The sequence below is a fragment of the Meles meles genome, chromosome 16 (assembly GCF_922984935.1).
Source record: "Meles meles chromosome 16, mMelMel3.1 paternal haplotype, whole genome shotgun sequence".
Lineage (NCBI taxonomy): Eukaryota > Metazoa > Chordata > Mammalia > Carnivora > Mustelidae > Meles > Meles meles.
In genome coordinates, this window is record NC_060081.1 from 21,122,983 (window position 1) to 21,144,721 (window position 21,739).

The 21,739-nt window shown below is 39.3% G+C and overlaps 2 protein-coding genes across 11 annotated transcripts in view; one reads left to right on the forward strand and one right to left on the reverse strand.

Annotated features, from left to right (window-relative positions):
* The window catches only part of REV1 (REV1 DNA directed polymerase), a 94,035-nt gene extending 93,688 nt beyond the window's left edge, over positions 1-347 (forward strand). For all 9 annotated transcript variants that reach the window (XM_045980324.1, XM_045980325.1, XM_045980326.1 and 6 more), the window contains one exon: positions 208-347. In XM_045980324.1, the coding sequence (XP_045836280.1) occupies positions 208-319 (112 nt within the window). In that variant the 3' untranslated portion in view covers positions 320-347. The remainder of the gene's footprint in view (positions 1-207) is intronic.
* EIF5B (eukaryotic translation initiation factor 5B) overlaps positions 230-21,739 on the reverse strand; it is an 84,774-nt gene continuing 63,264 nt past the window's right edge. For both annotated transcript variants that reach the window (XM_045980335.1, XM_045980334.1), the window contains exons 15-24: positions 9,888-10,019; positions 9,100-9,282; positions 8,809-8,970; positions 7,807-7,938; positions 6,668-6,799; positions 6,483-6,559; positions 6,216-6,380; positions 4,331-4,469; positions 2,515-2,676; positions 230-2,136 (exon numbers count right to left, since the gene is read on the reverse strand). In XM_045980335.1, the coding sequence (XP_045836291.1) occupies positions 2,029-2,136; positions 2,515-2,676; positions 4,331-4,469; positions 6,216-6,380; positions 6,483-6,559; positions 6,668-6,799; positions 7,807-7,938; positions 8,809-8,970; positions 9,100-9,282; positions 9,888-10,019 (1,392 nt within the window). In that variant the 3' untranslated portion in view covers positions 230-2,028. The remainder of the gene's footprint in view (positions 2,137-2,514; positions 2,677-4,330; positions 4,470-6,215; positions 6,381-6,482; positions 6,560-6,667; positions 6,800-7,806; positions 7,939-8,808; positions 8,971-9,099; positions 9,283-9,887; positions 10,020-21,739) is intronic.

The window sequence follows — 21,739 nt, forward strand, 5'->3', positions numbered from 1 at the left end:
GCTACTCCAGTGAGGCACGGAGCAGCTTCTCTGCTGTTAACTGTGGAGGTGGTGAAAGGGGGGTACCCTTCATTCTGAATCCCAAATGGCGATCAAAAGGTTGTGCACCTTGAGATTTAAATCGTAAGACCCTAATGATATACTTTGAACTGATTCCCACGGGAGGAGTTGTCGGCCTTACCTGTTTTTTCTTAACCCACCTTTTAGGTTGATGCAGCAGTCGGTGGAATCAGTTTGGAACATGGCATTTGACTTTATTCTTGACAATGTTCAGGTGGTTTTACAACAAACTTACGGAAGCACATTAAAAGTCACATAAGTCTCACCAGGGAGCCCGGTGCTCTCGGCTAGCTGTGCCCTAAGTGCTTGTGAGGTATTTGCAAAGTGCATGATAGTAATGCTTGGTGTTTTTCTAAGTTTAAATTTCTTTTTAAGCAAGTGTTTTGTATATTTCTTTTCAATAAGTGCCAAATTTGTCAGTATTGCATGTAAATAATTGTGTTCTTTAATGTAGTATAGATTCTATTTACAAAATGTTTGTTTATAAAGTTTTATGGATTTTTACAGTGAAGTGTTTACAGTTGTTTAATAAAGAACTGTATGTATATTTTGTACAGGCTCCTTTTTGTGACTCCTTTAGGAAGCAAATCCTGCACTGTTTATTGTATTTAAAGGCTGAGGAAACCTACAAGCCGGACTGTCACAGGCTCCATGCTAAGCTTTGAGGTTCCTGAGAGGTCCCAGACTGGGATTCTGCTTGTTCCGGGTAAAGCTTCTAAGTAATCTTAATCATTTTCTTCTCCCCAAGCATGAACACAGGAGCATGTTAAGAAAGTCTTCTTTACTTATTTTAAATTAAAACACACACATAATTGAATATTGAGTTTTTTCCTGGGAAAACTGTCTCTGCTTCTACTGTCCCTTGAGAAACTTTAGTAGTATTGAAGAATGGCAGATTTTCAGATGTATATAGTGTTTTTCTAGGCTAGGTCCATAATACTTGAAAAATATAATCGTATGCCAGTGAATACTTGGGGACATTTTCTTCAAATGCCGCCCATTGCCTTCAATACTGTGCTATCAACGTAAATAGTCTGATACTAGAGATCTTACTTTTTCGTGTGGACTTCCACGTTCTTGGGGAAAACTAGCTAAAACCCAGTTACTGCCATCAACGAATCATGATGTTTCTGCCACAACTTCGGACCACTAAGCCCCAACAGTCCGTCAGCTGCCTACTTACTGGCCCTCAGGAAACTAATGCAAGATAGAATTTTTCTAGGATGAACTAGACCAAGATGGATGTACAAAAATTCTAACGCTAATGAAGCTGATGACTCATGGAGCGAAGCTACGCTAGCATGAAGGCCTAACAGAGCTCACTGGTGGATGTCTGTTTTCTTTATTGGTAGTTCAGAATTGTGCTGATTACAGTGGACTCTCAGGACTATACAAGCAGTAAATAGCAGCCAGCTATGCTTTACACCATGGTTTCACACAAAGCAGATACCAGAGTGCCTAATTTTCTATTTTAAAAAATTCCTAAGGGTATACGGCAGAAGAATGCTGGAAAAAAAAAAATCACTGTGGGAAGGGATATGCATAAATAAAGAAGTATTTCTTACATCAAAAAAGTCCCAAGAATCACAAAATCTGCAGAAGCTTGGTTAATCAAATACTGCAGTACTGATTTAATCAGTATAAAATTGAAAGAGCTTTAGATTTGTAATAAAAATCCAAATTTGGGTTAGGGCAAACTTTAAAACAGCAGCCGGTAGAGAAGGGTTGGGAAAGGAAGGGGCAGGTGAACAGGCACATTGGAACTGTGGGGACATGTAATTGACCACTGTCAAACCAGTGTAAGTTTCTTGGTTTCTCATGGAAAACATTTTATACACCTATTTTTTTCCTTCCATGCTTAAGTTCATCGGTGTCCAGATCCATCCGTTCCATTTTTGTCTTGTTTTTTCTTGGTGATTTTATAACATAATATTGCATTTATTCCAATTCCTGCCCCATGTGGAAAAATTAGATGATTTCAAATACTTTCTTCAGCTCCACAATAAGCTGCCAGTCACTCTTCTGCATCTCCTCTCTGAACCAGTCTTTGAGGGCATCGATGGACTGCCGGCTGATCTGCAAGTCCGAGGCACAAACAAGATCAACAACAGTGTAACCACCACGTGCCCCCAGACCCCCAAAATGTGGCCCATGCCTGTCATCGGCTACTGCTCATTAAAAAGAAACCTTAGCCAAAATACAAGTGCAGTGCTTGTCTGCCTTTCAGAGTAGCAGATTGGCTGCAAACCCTGGAAGGCACTCTCTAAGGAGGCCCCTTCCTTCCTCAACAAAGACAAGGCCGCATCACGGACCTGCCCTAACGAAGAATCCAGTCCTCAGTGCTACTGTGTAAAGGTAACCAAAGAACTGAACCCCCACATTCTTAAAATGAAGAACCACAGAAGAACCAAACCCCCACTTTCTTCAAACGAGCCACTTTAAGGACACACTTACCTTACTGACAAGAATGTCTGTGGCTTCAAAATGTCTTCCATACATTTTGGGAGATTCACCAGGGATAGGTTCTATTTTGACACAGACTTCTTGTCCTTTTTTTGCAACATCCACTTGCTTATGGTTTATTTCAATACTTGTTACTATTCCAATGTCAACAAACTGTAAAACAAGGACTGCAGTGTAAGCAGAGGCATCTGGCCCCTCACAGGCACGGGACAGCTGAAATAAAAACTGCAGCAAGGGGGCCAGTTGAAAACCTTGGCTCTGTGCCCCTTCCTGAGCACTCATCACAGTGTAATTTTCTCACTGGAACGGTAGGGAAGGACACCACCACATCCCCTCTGCCTGTCACAAGATGGCTTGTGAAGGAGGTCACTCGTATGCTTTAGACAACTTGGAAAGTCTCCTGTCAACTTGCTGTTTCTGCTGTACCCTTTCACATAGCAGGTGCCATAGTGAAGGAGAGGCAGGCACAAACCTCGATCGGAAATGAGCTTGGAGTGGTCAGAACTAGTCAGGGTGGCAGCCAGACACACATGAGGTGGGGCCCTGGAGGCTGAGGTTAGAGGATAAAAGCTGTGAGCAGCCTCAGCTCAGTTACCGTCCAGAAGACCACTCCACTGCCTGCCTCGTCAAGAGATAGAGGAGAGTGACAGTGAAAATGAGGAGTGCCTGGTATGGCCAAAGCCACAGAGGAGATAACTGCTGTAAGCAAATGTCCTACCACAGTCCACTGAGATGTTATAAAAGCAACAAGTCCTAGTGCTCAGATGACGTCTAAGTGCCACTTTCCACTAAAGGAACCAGGTCTGGGGCAGGTAAAGTGCTAGATGAGCCGGGAGCATCTTCCTGCACCAGAAGGAAGAAAATGCTCCAAGTGCTAAAGTAACCAGCTCGAATGAGCTCCCAATGACCAGAATGGATAATGGTAATGGATTAAAACATCACATTTTTTAAAAAAGGGAGTGTGCATGAGATACTTACTGAAAAGTTCAGGGGGGAGGAAAGTTCTTAACATGGTGATCCACCCCCCCCAACATTTGTGTAACTGCCTTACAGGCAAGGATTACCAATTACTAAACCTATCAGGATAAAGGTTGTTGAAGCAGGATATTCACAGGTACTCAAAATGCCCCAGAGATTACTTAGTAATTATAGAGGGAGAAAGATGTGTTTCTAACAGCAGTGCTGAGCCAACAGCACTCCCCCCAGTAAACGAAGATGGCATCGCCACAGTAAGGAAGTCTGCGCGATGGGGCTGGAGGCAGGCAGGAGCACCTGTGCATACACTATCCGTTTCAACCACTGCAACTTCTGTCTATGAGGAAACGATCAGACAAATTCAAGTTGAGAAATAATCTGCAAAACAATTGGACTCCAGAGAGGATGGGGGAGGGGCTGGCCCTACTGAGACCAAATCCATAATAGCCAAATGCAGTGCACCTTGACGGAATCCTGGACCACGTCAGCAGATGGCACTGTGAAAGACTTGGGACAGCTGGAGAAGTTTATAGTTCTCATTCCACATTACAGAACATTACTGAGTTAGTGTTAATTTAATACGGGTGTCCGTTATTCTATTCTTTGAATTTCTCCCCAGGCTTGAAACTTCAAAAAACCTTTAAAAGGGCACTATTTCACAGTACCTTGCACCTTTATTTGCCGGTGCTCCGAATTAACACTGGACTGGCACTCCTTACTGAGGTATAAATCATAAAAGGTGATAAGCTCTGCTTGTCGTCACCACTCCTGGACGCCCCATTTTATTCCTTTAAGAGACCACACTTGTTTTGAAAGTACAACCAAAACTTACATTTTTGCTAGGGACGCACATGGGTGTCCCCTGTTTCACCTGACCTGCTTCCACAGTCACTCCCATCACTATTGGGTCTCGAGAATTAAAAATATACTGGGGGAGGATTTTCATCTTGCAGGGAAATACTGCTATGTGCCTAAAAGGAAAAAAAGAAAACCCAAAAATTTTGAAGCTGACAAAACCACTTAAACATGAAAAAAGCAAATACAAATGAGTATGAGGCTGCTGGCTGAAAGCAGCACTCCCCAGGCGGTGCCGGAAGAGCAGGATGGATGCTGTGGACAGCCCTCCATGCTGTCTGCCCTGGTCCAGGCCACCCACCTGGAGTGCTTCGTCCCCTCACCATCCTCTTCCCCTCCCTCCAGCCATGCTGTTGCTTCCCAAGTCTTAAGCCGTATCACAGGAACACTGACCCCTACCCCCTAAATTTAGATGGAGCTTAGAACCTTGACCAGGCACACAGGCAGCCTACTCTGGGGACCACGCCGGCATCAAACCACAGCCACCTTCTCCGTATCATGTCCCCAAATGAGGTGATCCAAAAGGCTATTATCTTCCCTATCAAGCATGTGTTTAAAGTGTTCTCACTGTGTCTAGCAGTCTTCTTTAGCCACATCTTTTCACTTCCAGTTTCATGATTTCAAGTGAGCATATCCCCATCTAAATGCTACGACTCGCCTGGCAATTCTACTTCAAATGTGTATCCCAATTTAAGCCATCACTGCCTATGGACTGAACCACCCTCATGTCTTGCCTGGAACACTGGGAGCCTGACAAGACTACTCGCTGTCTCCCTGAGATCCTCCCCATGTCCTACAGAGTCCTTCCAACTTCTCTGACCCCATCTCCTAACTGCTCTCTGTCAGATTTCAACACGGCCGCCTCCCAGTGTGTCCTTCTGCCTGGACAACTCCCCATGGGTCTGGGCGGCTCACTTCAGTCCCTCCAGATCTCTATCTGGACAGAAGATATACAGAGCTGAGCTGCTGCCCCGGACCACACTGCTTGTCACGGCTCTCCTCCTGATCTAGGCCTTCCCTGCTCTGCTCTGCAGCCCTTACCTGACGTCCCGTGCATTCACTACTTGTCTCGCCTGAGCTGCAAGAGGACCTGGTCAGAGCCGGTGCTGACTTGTTTAGCACCTGCAGCGATGCCATGTACACGGGACAAGCTGTGAGGTCAGCTGCAGGAGCAAGCTCTCTTACCATGGAATACCTTGCCTCATTTCAGTCCCTCACCATGTACATTCCCATTTTGTTCCTTCCTTCCCATGTAATCCCAGATCAGAAACTCTAGCAAGAGGATTTTAGCAACCATTTGCCAGTTGATGAGACCCAGGCCTGCCAATTTGAAAATTAAAAACTGTAAGGCTACAGGGGATTATAGTTTACATACTGCTGCAATGAATGGCTCAGATGGGCAGAATGTATAGTTTTCAATACATCTCACGTGGCCAAAGTTCACCTGATGCCACCTTGCTTTTACAAGAGACCTACCTTAGTACCTGCTTTCCCTAACCAAACGAGGATGATTACTCTTAGGAAAAGCAAAAAAAAGCCAAAACGTTTGGCATTTGTTTTGCAGTGAGCCATTAAGAAGCAGTGGGCACCCCAGACAGTGTGGCCCTGCCAAGCTTCTTTCCAGGGACCACACTCAGCATCTCAGCATCACGCCGCCAGAGCGGTGAGCTGCTGTCTGTGTTCACACCTGGGAGTGCTCAAAAAATTTTCCATGCAAATAATGGTAATTGCTTCTTCACGTTTCGGCTTACGGACGGTTTCACAGGAACACTACTTTCAGGGTAACAGGAGAAACTTCTATTTGGTAATTCTCAACCAACTTCGTTACCAAAGATCCAAAGTAAGTAAAATCACCAACTTACTTAAATTCTTCTTGTTTCTGTTTCTTGTAGTCTTGTCTATATTTCGTAAAGGCATCGAATAAATGATAAATAATTTCTGCACTAAAAATTCTAACTCCTAAACTATCGGCCATTTCTTGTGCATCCCGTTCAATTCTCACATCAAAGGCCAAAATTACTGCGTACCTGAAAGGTTCAAACACAATAGGGATCACTCGGTGAAACATAGAGTATGTCATGAAGGACAGGTAATATGAAAGCCTAAACAGCAAAAGAAAAATCACTTACTGGGGATCATGTTCCAGCATCACTGAAGCCTTCATAACATCTTTTTTATGGACTGGACCAATGTTAATTCCTGCATACTGTAGAAAAGGAGGTTCTGAGCTTAAGTGCCTTGTGTCAGGTAAAAGAAACAGCACCACAAACCATGACTATCATGGACTCCTCTGGAGTTGGGAAGGATTACTTACGGGCACTTCTGATGTTTTTAGAAATTCAAGTAGAGCTTCCAAAGATCCCAGTGTAGATGCCTGGACATAGACACCTTTTTCTTCCAACTTGATAGCATTTAATGTCTGCTTTAACTCATGGATCAACTCATCCTTGAAAAGAGATTAAATTTGACAAGGTTGTAAATACATCTCTCTCAGTAATGGCCTAGAATTAAACTGTCTTTCCCTTTATAATTAAGCATTCACATGGAAATATGAAATCAAGGCTAAAAACATAAGGTGTAGCAGAACCTGTGCTGGAAAGGAGGAGATTCGGGGCCACCACTGTCTTGGATTTATTAATGCGCAAATCTAGTTAACCTTGGCTATACTTGGCAAATAAGGTAGATGGGTGAGCAGAACAAAACGAGAACAAACTTTCCAACATTAAAAGGACTACATCAGTGTAATGTGTCACAATAGCCCACAGGGTCTGCCTGACTGCCTTCACTGAAATGCCCTAACCTTGGAGTCCTTTTCCTCTGCCACTGCTCCTTTACAGATGAAGAGATTTCCCCCGGGGAACATGTAGGACAGCCGTGTCCTAGCCATGAAGGATGCAGCAGTCCCTGCCATAGTTGGGACTGGCCAAAGAGGGATGCCTACCCTCTTCTCACTGGCCCTCAGGTGGCCAATCCCCTGATGGCTGTGATCTGGTTCTGGCTGAGGAGTAACGGCAGTCCCAGCATTCACTATGAGTTAACGTGCTGGGAAGAGTGCCATCTTCTCTTCGGCAAATGATATGTAAACTGGACTCCAGTGGGCATGTGCTCCTACAGACAGGCACACAAGCTTTAAAACAACTCCTACTTCCTTATAAGATTTTCTCGAGTTCTGTCTGTATATTTGGATATCTAAAAACATTAACACCAATTTCTGGGCTTTTGATTCATTTTGTATTAAATAAAATATGTATTTTAGAATTCTAGCGTATATAAACATTACTTATGCTAATTCAGAGTACTGTGCAAACTGAAGAAATCTAAAAGCATGAACTATTTGCTATGAGCCAGCGGGTAAGACAGAGGTGCCTGCTTCATTCATCCCTACCAACGTGGGCTCTGCTGACATAGCAGCAGGACTTAGCTCCAGAGGAAACATTTTTTTAAGTAACTTACTTTAAGAACTGGGATTTCATCTTCTTTATAAGCCACCAGGAGGGGTAAGCCAGCCAATGTCTTCTCTAGGTCTTTTCCAAGAATCTTTACCCCCTGAGCTGCTTCTACTTCTTTATGCTTTTCATACTGGTTCTGTAGACATTAAAACATTTGTTACCGTATTTATTTGAAAAGTGGTTAGGAGTAGGAGATGATATGACAAACAGTATTTTCAGGACCGTGAGGTAGGAAAATTTTTCTTCAAGTAGACACAAAAGCAATAAGCACAAAAGATCGATAAATTCAATATTAAAATTAAACATTTGTTTCTAAGATACCATAGAAAAGGTAAAAAGGTCACAGACAGAAGAAGATGCTGTGATGCATGTAAGCCACCAACAGACCAGTCAACAGGGAACAGATAAATCAACCATGACATATTCATGCAGTAGAATACCACCCACCAAAAATATACTACTGCTATATGCAACATGGGTAAATCTTAAGTGTGTTTTGTTTTGTTTTTTGACCTAAAAGAAGCCAGATACAATGGAAATGAGAATGATTCCACTTATATGAAGTCCATACATACTTTTTTTTAGGGGCACACACTCAGGTATTAAAACTATTTTTTAAAAAGTATATTAATTACTATCATAATAACGGAAGCACAGTTAACTTTTAGGAAGGTGTGGGGGTGGCAAATGTCCGTGAGAGGCACACAGTCTTCCAGGGTGTCAACAACGTTCTAGTCTTCATCTGTTTGCTTCCTAAAAATTTGCTAGACTTTTCCTCTACGTTTTGTATAGTTTTCTGCATTTGTTTTATTTAATAATAAAAAATGTTTAAAAAAACTAGCATTATAGAACCAAAACAATATACTTCCATTCTCATGGAAAGCTTAGATGATGAGGAGTGAGGGCGTGTTAAACCAAGCAGCTCTCAAAGTGAAGAAGTGACTTCAACAGAACTCATACACATTGTACATGTCCCCAAACGTCAACACGTACCACCTAGGCTTACCTTCACCCGTAATTCCTTCATTGGAGGAGGTAAAAGAAGACCTCGAATCTGAGTTACAATGGGCCCTTCTACTCCAGGAACAATAATTGTATCTCCTTCCTTCAAACGCCCATTGATCAGTATCACATCTATCGTGGTGCCCATTCCTGGGAGAGCCTTAACCTGAGAGACACAAGTGTCAAGGGAGTGAAACATGCTACACTATGTTGACTAAATCTGAGAAAAGATATCCCCTCCCAAAATTTACTGTTGAAGGCAAAAAGGAAAATAAATTCAAAAGCTGATCATTACCTCCATAACCTGTGCTCTTAGCTCCTCACAGTGTGCAAGTCTCTTGCTCAACATAGTCTGAGTTAACTCAACAAGAAGGTAGATCAGACTGCCCATGCCGTCACCAGTATGCGCAGAGGTAGGTACCAAGGACACAAAAGTACGGGGATCCTTATTCTCATAAAACAAAGCTGCATTCAAACCCTAGAGACATAAAAAGCAAAATCATTCCAAAAAGCCAAGCCATGGAAGTATCTAGGACAGCATGTCTGATTAGACAACAGATAAGCAAATGGCTCGACTTTCTGAAACTCCTCAAAAGCACTCAAGAGGTCATGCATATCCTGTATATTAGTTATATCACAGGAAAGTAGTTTCTTATCAAGTCAAATTCTCTTTTTCTAGATTTACTTATTTATTTTAGTGGGGGAGGGGCAGAGGGAGAGAGAATCTCAAGGAGACTCCCCACTGAGCACAGAGCCTGACAAAGGCTTGATCTCACAACCCTGAGATCATGACCTGACCCGAAAACAAGTTAGACACAACCAACTGAGCTACCCAGGGGCCCCTCCAAATCAACTTTATTTTAAAAATTTAAGCATTCAGAGTATGAAGACAGATGTCTGAAATACTAGCTAATTTAAAAAGAAAACCAGGGATAAAGGAAAAGAACGGAGAACACTACTTGCCATCAATAAGAGAACAGAACCAGCATTAGTGAACTGCTGGCTTTATTATAAGGACAGGAGAACAAAGGGAAAAAATATTCTTTTATATAAGTTCTTCAATAATAAGGCAAGTTTTCTTACCTGCTGTGCAAATTCCACAATAATTGCCTTTGCTCGCTCCTCAAATTCATCTTTTGTATTCTTTTTCTGCTTTTTTAAAGTAGCAGCCACATCAGAGTCAGGGCTCTTTTTCCAATCATACAACCTATCAATCTGGACAAAATTTTTTTGTAAGAAACATCTTTAAAGCATTCAGAATACTATGGAATTTAATTAAGGTTAAAGGTCCTAACTAAAAGTTCCCAATGTATATTATATATTCAGGAGATTGTGAATTACTCAAATATTTTATTATACCAAAAAGCCTGTATAACCCACTTAAGTGCATCCCTTCTTAAATTAAAAACTTCTAAGTAACATCAGCCTCCACACCAGCTCAGGAAAGGCTGCCATTTGTTTGCAAAACATGAGATCTTAGAATTATCTTAGGACTATTAGTGTATTCTGCTGGAATTCCAAAATGGTTCTGTTTAGTAGTTAGAAATAAGAATTACAGCAAGTATTATTACCAGGGAAATTATACACCAAAAAATAAATAAATAAATAAAGGGGCGCCTGGGTGGCTCAGTGGGTTAAGCCGCTGCCTTCGGCTCAGGTCATGATCTCAGGGTCCTGGGATCGAGTCCCGCATCGGGCTCTCTGCTCAGCAGGGAGCCTGCTTCCCTCCCTCTCTCTCTCTCTCTCTCTGCCTGCCTCTCTATCTACTTGTGATCTCTGTCTGTCAAATAAATAAATAAAATCTTTAAAAAAAAAAAAATAAATAAATAAATAAAAATTAAAAAAAAAAATCACATCCTATCTCAGAGAACAGCTCATTTTAATTGTTCTATGGCTCAAATTAGATTTACTCTGTTAAATAAATCATGTATTTTCCTTCGCTTTTCAGAAGTATGATAAATGGGTATAGTGAAGAAAAAATATTTAATGGTAAAAAAAAAAAAAGCAAAATCTGTTTCCTCAATCTAGGGCTAGAATATAAAGATGCTGCCCGAATCTGAATGCTAAAAAGAAGAAAAATTAGCAGAAACAGACCCAGACATGAGGTCCTTAAAATAGTTATTATAAATTTATGTGCCTTTAAAGGAAAAACATGAAACTTGTAGAACTAAAAAAACATAGAATATGAAAGAAAAATTCACTAGATAAGCTTAACAGCAAATTACATTATTACAGAAGACTGGAAGCCTTGACAATATAGCAATAAAAACTATTCCAAAGGAAGCATACAAAAAAAAAAGTATCTGAAAAACCAAAAAACTTTTTAAACTGATGAATATATAAATTCAAAGATCTAAGAAAATCAAAGTATGATAAACCGAAACTATCACATAATCTCAATGATGAACCCTTAAAAGTTCTTAAAAGCAATCAAAGAAAAAGGAAGACTCATTACACACAGGGAAACAAAGGACAACTAGAGATAAAAGCCATAAGCAATGATGACGAAGGAAAACAATTTTTTAAAAAGATTTTATTTATTCGAGATAGCAAGTGAGGACAAGTCGGGGTAGAAGCAGAGGAAAAGGGACGTGCAGTCTTCTGCGCTGAGCTCAGAGCTGGACTCAGGTCTCAACCCAACAACCCTGGAAGCACAAGCTGGGCTGAAATCAAGAGTGAGACGCTTAACCAACTGAGCCATCGAGGCGCCCCTAAGCAGGGCTTTGAACACTGTGCTAAATGGGGGTGTCTTGGTGGCTCAGTTGTTAAGTGAATGCCTTTGGCTTGGGTCATGAGATAGAACCCTTATCAGGCTCCCTGCTACGGTGGGAAGCCTGCTTTTCCCTATCTCATTCTTCCTGCTTGTGTTCTCTCTCTCACAGTCTCCCTCTCTCTCTAATAAATAAATAAAATCTTTAAAAACAAAAACAAAACAGTGTGCTGAACACAACCTTAAATATTTCTATTATACAAGAAAAAAATATCTGAAATCAATTAAAATTCCACCTTAAGTTAGAAAAAGTAGATATGAAAACCAAAGCAGAAAGACGGAAATGATGAAATTAACACTGGAAATCAAAGAAATCTAAGACAGACAGAAAGAGAATATCAATGAGACAGAGCTAGTTCTCTGAAACACAAATTTCTGCATTGAAGAAATATAAAAAACCAAAAGAACCTGTACTTGTTTAAAAGATTCTATGCAGATGTGGATTCTGATAAATTCTACCAAACTCTTAAAGAAATACCATTTCTATACTAACTCTTTCAGAAAATAAAGGAAAATATACTTCTTAATTCATCATACAAGGCAACATTACTCTGACAACAAAAGTAGACAAAAGATGTTACAGGAAAGGAAAACTATATAGCAAAATCACTCGAACACAGACACAAAAATCATCAACAAAAACTTATCAGATCAAATCTGGCAATATATGAAAGAAAGAAAATACATCATAACCAAGTAGGCTCTATTCTAGTAATGCAAGGTTGGTTTAACATTTAAAAATTCAACAGTAATCAACAAATAGTGCTGGAACTGAACATTCACATGCAAAAAAACTGAATCTAGACACAATACAGGACCTCCATGTTATAGAAATTAACTCAGAATAATCATAGAACTTAAATGTAACATACAAAACTCTAACACTTCTAGAAGAAAACAGAGAGAAAATGTGATGACCTTGGCTGTGGTGAGAACCATTTAGATACCACATCAAAGACATGATCTATGAAAGAAAGAATGTGATAAGCTAACTTCATTAAAATTAAAAACTTCTAAGAAACAGAGTGAGTCTAGAAAGTGAAAGAAGAAGAGAGACTGGGAGAAAACATGTGCAAAAGACATCTGATAACTTATATCCAAAACATATTAAGAACTCTTAAAATACAAAAATAAGAAAACAAAGAATCCAATTTAAATGGGCCAATGAATTTGACACCTCAGAAATGGTAAATAAGCACATGAAAAGATGTTCCACATCTTAAAAGAGCACTTTAAGGAAACACAAATTATAACAATGAAAACTGGGGCACCTGGGTGGCTCAACTGGTTAAGCATCTGCCTTTAGCTCAGGTCATGATCTGAGGTTCCTGGGATCGAGTCCCACCCTTGGGCTCCCTGCTCAGTGAGAAGTCTGCTTGTCCCTCTCCCTTACTACTGCTCTCTCTCAAATACATAAAATCTTTAAAAAATAAATATGAATCAATCAATCAACAAAATCACACCTCATACCTATTACAATGGCCAAAATCCAAAACACAATACCAAACGCTGGTCAAGATGTAGAGCAACAGAATTCTCATTCATTGCTGGTGGGATTGCAAAATTTTTTTTTTTAATAGATTTTTATTTATTTATTTGACAGACAGAGATCACAAGTAGGCAGAGAGGCAGGCAGAGAGAGGGGGAAGCAGGCTTCCCTCTGAGCAGAGAGCCCGATGCGGGGTTTGATCCCAGGACTCTGGGATCATGACCTGAGCTGAAGGCAGAGGCTTTAACCCACTGAGCCACCCAGGTGCCCCGGGATTGCAAACTTATAACCACTTGAGAAGTTTGGCAATTTCTTCCAAAACTAAACACTCTTACCATAAAATCCACCAACACACTCCTTGGTATTCACCCAGAGGAGGTAAAGACATATGCTCCCCACACAGATCTGCATATGGAGGTTTAAAGCAGCATCAATTATAACTGTGAAACTTGCAAGCAACCAAGATGCCCTTCAATGGATGAATGAATATACTGTACTGCATCCAGACAATGGAGTTATTAAACAAAATGAATAATGATCTAACAGTAAAAAATGAGCCATGAAGCCGTGAAAACAGGTGGAGGAAACTTTAATTCCTATTTTTTTAAGTGAAAGAAGGTGATCTGATAAAGCTTATGGTAGAATACTGTATAATCCCAACTATATGACACTCTGGAAAAGGCAAAACTGCAGACAGTAAAAAGATCAGGGACCTTTTTGCTAAGGATTGGGAGATGGGGGAATACAGAGCAGAAAGATTTTCAAGGCAGTGAAAATACCCTGACACTAAAACGATGGATCATGCCTTTAAAAAAAAAAAAAGTTTTATTTATTTATTTGACAGAGATCACGGCAGAGACCCTGATACGGGGCTCGATCCCAAGACCCTGAGATCTGACCCAAGCTGAAGGCAGAGGCTCAACCCACTGAGCCACCCAGGTGCCCCCATGTCATTTTTTTTTAAACTTTTAAAAAAAGATTTTATTTCTATTATTTATTTGACATAGAGAGCGAGCGAGCACAGGCAAGGTTAACGGGAGAGGGGGAAGCAGGATCCCCACTGAGCAGGTAGCCCTATGCGGGACTTGATCCCAGACGCTGAGATCATGACCTGAGCTGAAGGCAGATGTTCTGACTGAGCCATCCAGAAACCCCTGGATCCATGTCCTTATACATTTGTCTAAACCCATAGAATATACAACACCAAGAAGTAAACCATGGACTTTGGGTGTTTGTAAGTTGATCAAAGTTCATCAGTCTTAACAAATGTATCACTCTGGTGTGAGAGGGAAGGTGCTGATACTGGGGGAGACTGTGCATGGGGGAGGCAGGGGTATGTGGGAAATCCCTGTACCTTTCAAATCTTAAATGGCTCTAAAAAAGAAAAAAAATAAAATCTTAAAAAAATAAAAAGGGGGGCGCCTGGGTGGCTCAGTGGGTTAAAGCCTCTGCCTTCGGCTCAGGTCATGATCTCAGGGTCCTGGGGTCGAGCCCCACACTGGGTTCTCTGCTCAGCAGGAAGCCTGCTCCCCACCCTCTCTCTGCCTGCCTCTCTGCCTACTTGTGATCTCTGTCAGATAAATAAATAAAATATTTTAAAAAAATAAAATAAAAAGTAAAGTCCCCTTAAAATATTAACATTTACAGAATAAAGAGGAAAAGCCATATATATATCTCAAGAGATGTGGACTAGCCATCTGACAAAAATCAACAACTCATGACTAACCAAAAAAAAAAAACAAAAAAAAAAACAAAACAACAACAAAGAAACAAACCACAAATAACACTTTAAGCAACCTATGACAAACATTACATGTAATGGTAAAAGACCAGCTACTTCCCCCTAAGATGGGGCAAAAAGCAAGGTGTCTATCATTACTTTTATTCGGTATTATTCAAGAACGTCTAGTTCTTGCAGTAAGGAAGAAAATTTACAGAGCACACACATGAAAGTAAAACAGGTATGTGCAGATAATCGTGTAGACAAAAAATCTCACATGATCTACAAAATTAGCTACTAGGCCTAATCAGTTAATTTAATAAGATCACAAGATTAAAAATGAATACACAGGGCACCTGGGTGGCTCAGTTGATTAGGCAACTACCTTCAGCTCAGGTCATGATCCCAGAGTCCCGGGATCGAGTCCCGCATCGGGCTCCTGGCTCTCCGGGGAGTCTGCTTCTCCCCTCTCATGCTCTCTCTCAAATAAATAAATAAAATCTTTTAAAAAATGAATACATAAAAATCAACTATATTCCTATATAAAATTAAAATTAGAAAATTAAATTTTAATTTAAAATTAAATAGCACCAATAGCACCAAAATCATGAAATACTACAGATACATTTAGAATATATCTAACACATGGACATTGTAACTACAAAATACCTCTAAGAGAAAATAAAGAACAAAGTAAATATAGAGATAGCAGGTTCATTTATCAGAATACTCAATTGTCTGGAGTTTCCCAGACAAACAAAAGTTAAAGGAGTTTACCACTTAAACCAGCCTTACAAGAAATACCAAAGAGAAAACTTCTATAGTGAAAAAGAAAAGGCCACAATAGAACAAAATTATGAAAGGAAAAGACTCACAAAAAGATGCAAAATACAACAACAGATATTTAAAATGTGGAGGAGGTAAATAAATAAAAAGTTCTTTCAGACTATGTTCAAACCTGAGTGACCACCAAATTAATATACAGTGCTATATACCTTGGATGTCACAAGTGAACCTCATGGTAACCACAAATGAAAACTGAAATAGATACATATACAGAAGAAATCCAATCATGGCACTAAAGAAAACCATTAATTACAAAAAGGAGAGCAAGAGAAGAAGAAAGGAAAAGAGAACTGCAAGAACAACCAGAAAGCAATTGATAAAATGGCAATAAGTACACACCTATTAATAACTATTTTAAATGTAAAGGGTCTGAATGCTCCATTCAAAAAACAAAGGGTGAGAGAATGGTTGTTAAGAAAATAGAACCCCTTTTATATGCCGCCTACAAGAAACCCACTTCAGCTTTAAAAACACATAAAATGAAAGAGAGGGATAGAAAAAGCCATTCAATGTGAACAGAAGTAGAAAGGAAAAAACAAATGCCAGGCAGCAATGCTTATATCAGACAAAAGAGACTTTAAAACAAAGACCATTACAAAAGATGAAGGCACTACATAATAAAAAAGAAATGAAACCAACATGAAGATCCACAACTGTATTTATGTACCTAAAGCTGGAGCCCCTAAAGACAAAGAATTATTAACAAACATAAAGGGAGGGGCGCCTGGGTGGCTCAGTTGGTTAAGCAGCTACCTTCAGCTCAGGTCATAAATCCGAGGGTCCTGGGATCCAGCCCCGCATCGGGCTCCCTGCTGAGCAGAGAACTTGCTTCTCCCTCTCCCTGCCGCTCTGCCTACTTGTACTCTCTCTCTTTGTCCAATACATACATACATACATACATACATACATGAAAATGTTTAAAAAAAAGGGAGAAACTGCAAGTAATACAAGAACAGTTAGGAGCCTTTAATACCCCCTTTACCTCTATGGATAGATCATCCAGGTACAAAATCAATAAAGAAACAGTATATTCAAATGACACATCCAATGAAATGGACTTACTGGACATACGGTATATTCTGTGCAATAACAAAGGAATACATCCTTTTCATGTGCACACGGAACATTTTTCAGGAAAGATCACGCTAGGCCACAGAACAAGTTTCAGTAAACTTAAGATTGAAATCCTATCACTTCTTTCCAACTCAAACAGTATAAAAATATAAATCATTACAAGAGAAAAAACTGGGAAAAACACGTAAAGGCTAAAAAACATGGTTCTGAACAATCAGAGAGGTCAATGAAGAACTCAAATGAAAATGAAAATACAACAGTCCAAAATCTTTGTGATACAGTAAAAGCAGTAATAAGAGGAAAATTCACAGCAACACAGGCCTATCTCAAGAAAGAAAAATTTCAAATAAACAATAACAACAACAACAACAACAAAAGCCCAAAGTTAGTAGAAGGAAAGAAATAACAAACATTAGAGCAGAAATAAACGAAAGAGACAAACAGTAAAGATCAATGAAACCAAGGGCTCATTCTCTGCAAAGAAACAAAATTAATAAACCTTTAGCCAGACTCAGTGAGAAAAAAAGAGGACCCCAAATCAGAAACAGAAATTACCAACACCACAGAAGTAATTGACACAACAGGAATACAAAGACCAGGAGTCTGTTACCAAAAATTATATGCAGGTGCACGTTGGTGGCTCAGTCAGTTAAGCATCTGCCTTCAGATCAGCTCATGATCCCAGGGTTCTGGGATCGAGCCCCATGTCAGGCTCTCTGCTCAGGAGGGAGTGTCTGCTTCTCCCTCTGTCCCACCCGTTTGTGCACTCTATCTCTTGCTTGCTCTCGCTCAAATAAAATTTTTTAAAAAATTATATGCCAAAACTTTGACAACTTAGAAAAAATTAATAAATCATTAGAAACATATAATCTCCTAAGAGAGAATCAGGAGGAAACAGAAAATCCAGAAAGACCAGTTGATTACTAGTAACAAAATTGAACTAATAATCAAAACAGTCCCAACAAACAAATGTCTAGGACTTTTGAAGCCAAATGGCTTCACAGGTGAATTCTACCTAATACTTAAAGAATAGTTCATACCTATTCTTCTCAAAGTATTCCAAAAAACAGAAGAGGAAGGAAGATTTCGGAATACATTCTATGATGCCAGTATTACCCAATTCCAAAACAAGACAAAGACACTACAAAAAAAGTAAACTGCAGGCCAATGTCTCTGATGAACACATATGCAAAAATCCTCAACAAAACATTAGCAAACCAATTTCACCAATACACTGAAAACGATCCTTCACCATGATCAAGTGGGATTTATTCCGGGGATGCAAAGATGGTTCAATATCCAGAATCAATCAAGCTGATACAACATCTTAAGAAAATGAAGGACAGGGGCGCCTGGGTGGCTCAGTGGGTTAAGCCGCTGCCTTCGGCTCAGGTCATGATCTCAGGGTCCTGGGATCGAGTCCCGCATCGGGCTCTCTGCTCAGCAGCGAGCCTGCTTCCCTCTCTCTCTCTCTGTCTGCCTCACTGTCTACTTGTGATCTCTGTCAAATAAATAAATAAAATCTTAAAAAAAAAAAAAAAAAAAGAAAATGAAGGACAAAAGTCTTAAGATCATCTCAACAGATTCAGAACACGCATCTGACAGAAACCAATATCCATTCGTGATAAAAACTCAACAAAGTGGGTTTAGAGGGAACACACATACCTCATGTAATAAAGGTCATATATGACAAACCCACAGCTAACATCATTATTCAATGGTGAAAAACTGAGTTTTTCCTCTAAGAATGAACAGGGCAAGAATGTCCACTCTTGCCACTTTTATTCAATATAACATGGGAAGTCCCAGCAGTAGCAATCAGACAAGACATAAAAGTCATCCAAATTGGTAAGGAAGAGGTAAAATCATTACAGTTAGTGCAGGACAGGATAATATATATATATAGAAATCCCTAAAGACTTTACCCCAAAATTATTAAAAGGCATGTATTCAGTAAGTTGGAGGATACAAAATTAATATACAAAAGTATTTTGCATTTCTATACACTAGTAAGTAGGAGAAACCAAGTTAAGAAAACCATCCCATTTTCCAGTTCTACCAAATAGAATAAAATACCTAGAAACAAATTTAATCCAAAGGGTGAAAAACCTATATTCTGAAAACTCTAAAACAATGATAAATGGAAGATGACACAAACAAATGGAAAGAGGGAACACACTCATGGATTGGAAGAATACTGTGAAGAAGTCCATTCTACCCAAAGCAATTTACAGATTTAGTACAATCCCTATCAAAATACCAATAGCAATTTTCACAAAACTACAACAAATAATCCTAACATTTGTACAGGATCAGAAAAGACCCCAAATAGCTAAAGCATTCTTGAGAAAAAGAACAAAGCTGGAATTACCACAATTTCAGATTTCAAGCTATAATACAAAACTATAGTAATGAAAACAGAGTGGTACTGGCGCAAAGACAGACACAATTCAATGGAACAGAACAGAAGGCCAGAAATAAACTAGCGCTTATACAGTCCATCTATTACAAATGTGAAAGAAATACACAATGGAGAAAACACAGTCTCTTCAATAAATGGTGCTGGGAAACATGGAGAGCTACATGTAAAAGAATAAAACCAAACCACCTTCTAAAACCATACACAAAATACACTCAAAATTCATTAAAGACTTAAATGTAAGCCCTGAGACCATAAAACTCTTAGAAAAGAACACAGGCAGTAATTTCTGACATTGGCTGTGGCAACAATTTTCTTTGTAGGTCTCCTAAGGCAAGGGAAACAGAAATAAACTATTAGGACTACACCAAAATAAAAATCTTTTGTAAAGTGAGGGAAACCATCAACAAAACAAAAATGCAACCTACTGAATGAGAGAAGATATTTGCAAAGGATATATCCAATAGCGTTAATATCAAACATATATAAAGAACATGCAAGACACAACATGCCAAAACACAAATAATCCAAATAAAACAAAGGGCAGAGAACCTAAATAGACATTTTTCCAAAGAAGCCATACCGATAGCCAACAGACACAGGAAAAGGTGCTCAATTTCACTAATCATCAGGGAAACAAAACACAATGAACTATCTCCTTATGACAGAGTCAGAGTAGTTAGTATCAAAAAGACAATAAATAACAAGTGTTGCTGAGGTTGTGTAGAAAAGGGAACCCTTACGTAAATGTAAATTGGTGCAACCAATCAATGTGGAAAACCGTATGGAGATTCCTCAAAAAACTAAAAATAGAAATACCATTATGATCCAGTAATCCCACTACTGGGTATTTACCTAAAGGAAGCAAAAATACTAACTTAAAGAGACAGATGCACACCTATGTTTCCTGCATCATTATTTAAAATTGTCAAGATATGAAAGCAACCTAAGTGATCACTGACAGTTAAATGGATAAAGATGTGGTGTACACACACACACTCACACTCTCTCTCTCTCTGGAGTATTAGTCATAAAAACAAATGAGATCTTGTCATTTACAACATGGACAGACCTAGAGAATATTATGCAAAGTGAAATAAGCCTGACAGAGACAAATACTATATGATTTCACTAGTCTGTGGAATCTAAAAAGAAAAAACCACAATAAAGAAACACAAGCAAACAAGTAGAAACATACCCATAAACAGAACAAAGTGGTGGTTATCAGAGGCAGGGCAGTGGCCAGGCGGGGGTTGGGGGGCATGGATGAAAAAGGTGGAGTAGAATGTGTAGGATTCCAGTTATAGAATGTATAAATCACAAGAATAAAAGGTACAGCATACTGTAATAGCACTGTATAGTGACTGATGACAGATACATTTATTAGCACAATATAACGTATACAGTTCAATCACTATGATGTACACCCGAATCTAATCTAACATTGTGTCAACTGTACAGCATTGTAAAAAAGAAATCAGGGGCGCCTGCGTGGCTCAGTGGGTTAAAGCCTCTACCTTTGGCTCAGGTCATGGTCCCAGGGTCCTGGGATCGAGCCCCACATTGGGCTCCCTGCTCAGCAGGGAGCCTGCTTCCCTTCCTCTCACTGTGTGTCTCTCTGCCTACTTGTGATCTCTGTCAAATTATAAAATCTTAAAAAAAATAAAATTAAAAAAAAAAAGAAATCAATAAATTATAATCTTTTCAACAACAGGTTTTGAACCAGATTTTCATGTGGAAAAAAGTGAACCCTGATCCTTAACATATACTATGCACAAAAATTAACTAAAAATACCACAGATCTAAATATTAACCATCTAGGAACACTGAAAATAACTTTCATAAATTTGGGCTGATTAAAGACTACCAATATAGAACATAAGAAACACAAAATGTTAGAAACAATTTCTTATACAGTGGACTTCACCAAAATTAGAAATTTCTGCTCTTCAAAACATATTAAGAAAATGAAAAAGCAAGTCCTTGACTACAAGAACAAACCCGCAATACACATAACTGACAAAGAACTTCAATCAATAATAAAGAACTGTTAAAATTCAATAGTTAAGACAACAATAACCCAATAAAAAATGAGCAAAGATTTTAAAAGTTACTTCACAAAGAGAGAAATAGCAAATAAACATATGAAAAGATTTTTGATGCCATTAGTCATCACAGAAATGCAAATCAAACCACAATAATTGAGCATTACACACTTATTACATTATACACTTATTGCAAAGTCTGTAGGTATAACAAACATTGTTAAGACTATGCAGAATTGAAATCTTATACAAATATAAAACTATACAAACTCTTTGGGAAAATGTCATTCTCTTTTTTTTTTTTTTAATATTTTATTTATTTATTTGACAGAGAGAGATCACAAGTAAATAGGGAGGCAGGCAGAGAGAGAGAGAGAGAGAGGGAAGCAGGCTCCCCGCCGAGCAGAGAGCCCGATGCGGGGCTCGATCCCAGGACCCTGAGATCATGACCAGAGCCGAAGGCAGCGGCTTAACCCACTGAGCCACCCAGGCGCCCCTGTCATTTTCTCTTTAAGTGGAACATATACACACAATGTGACCCAACAGTTTTCCTTCTATATATTTACTCAAAA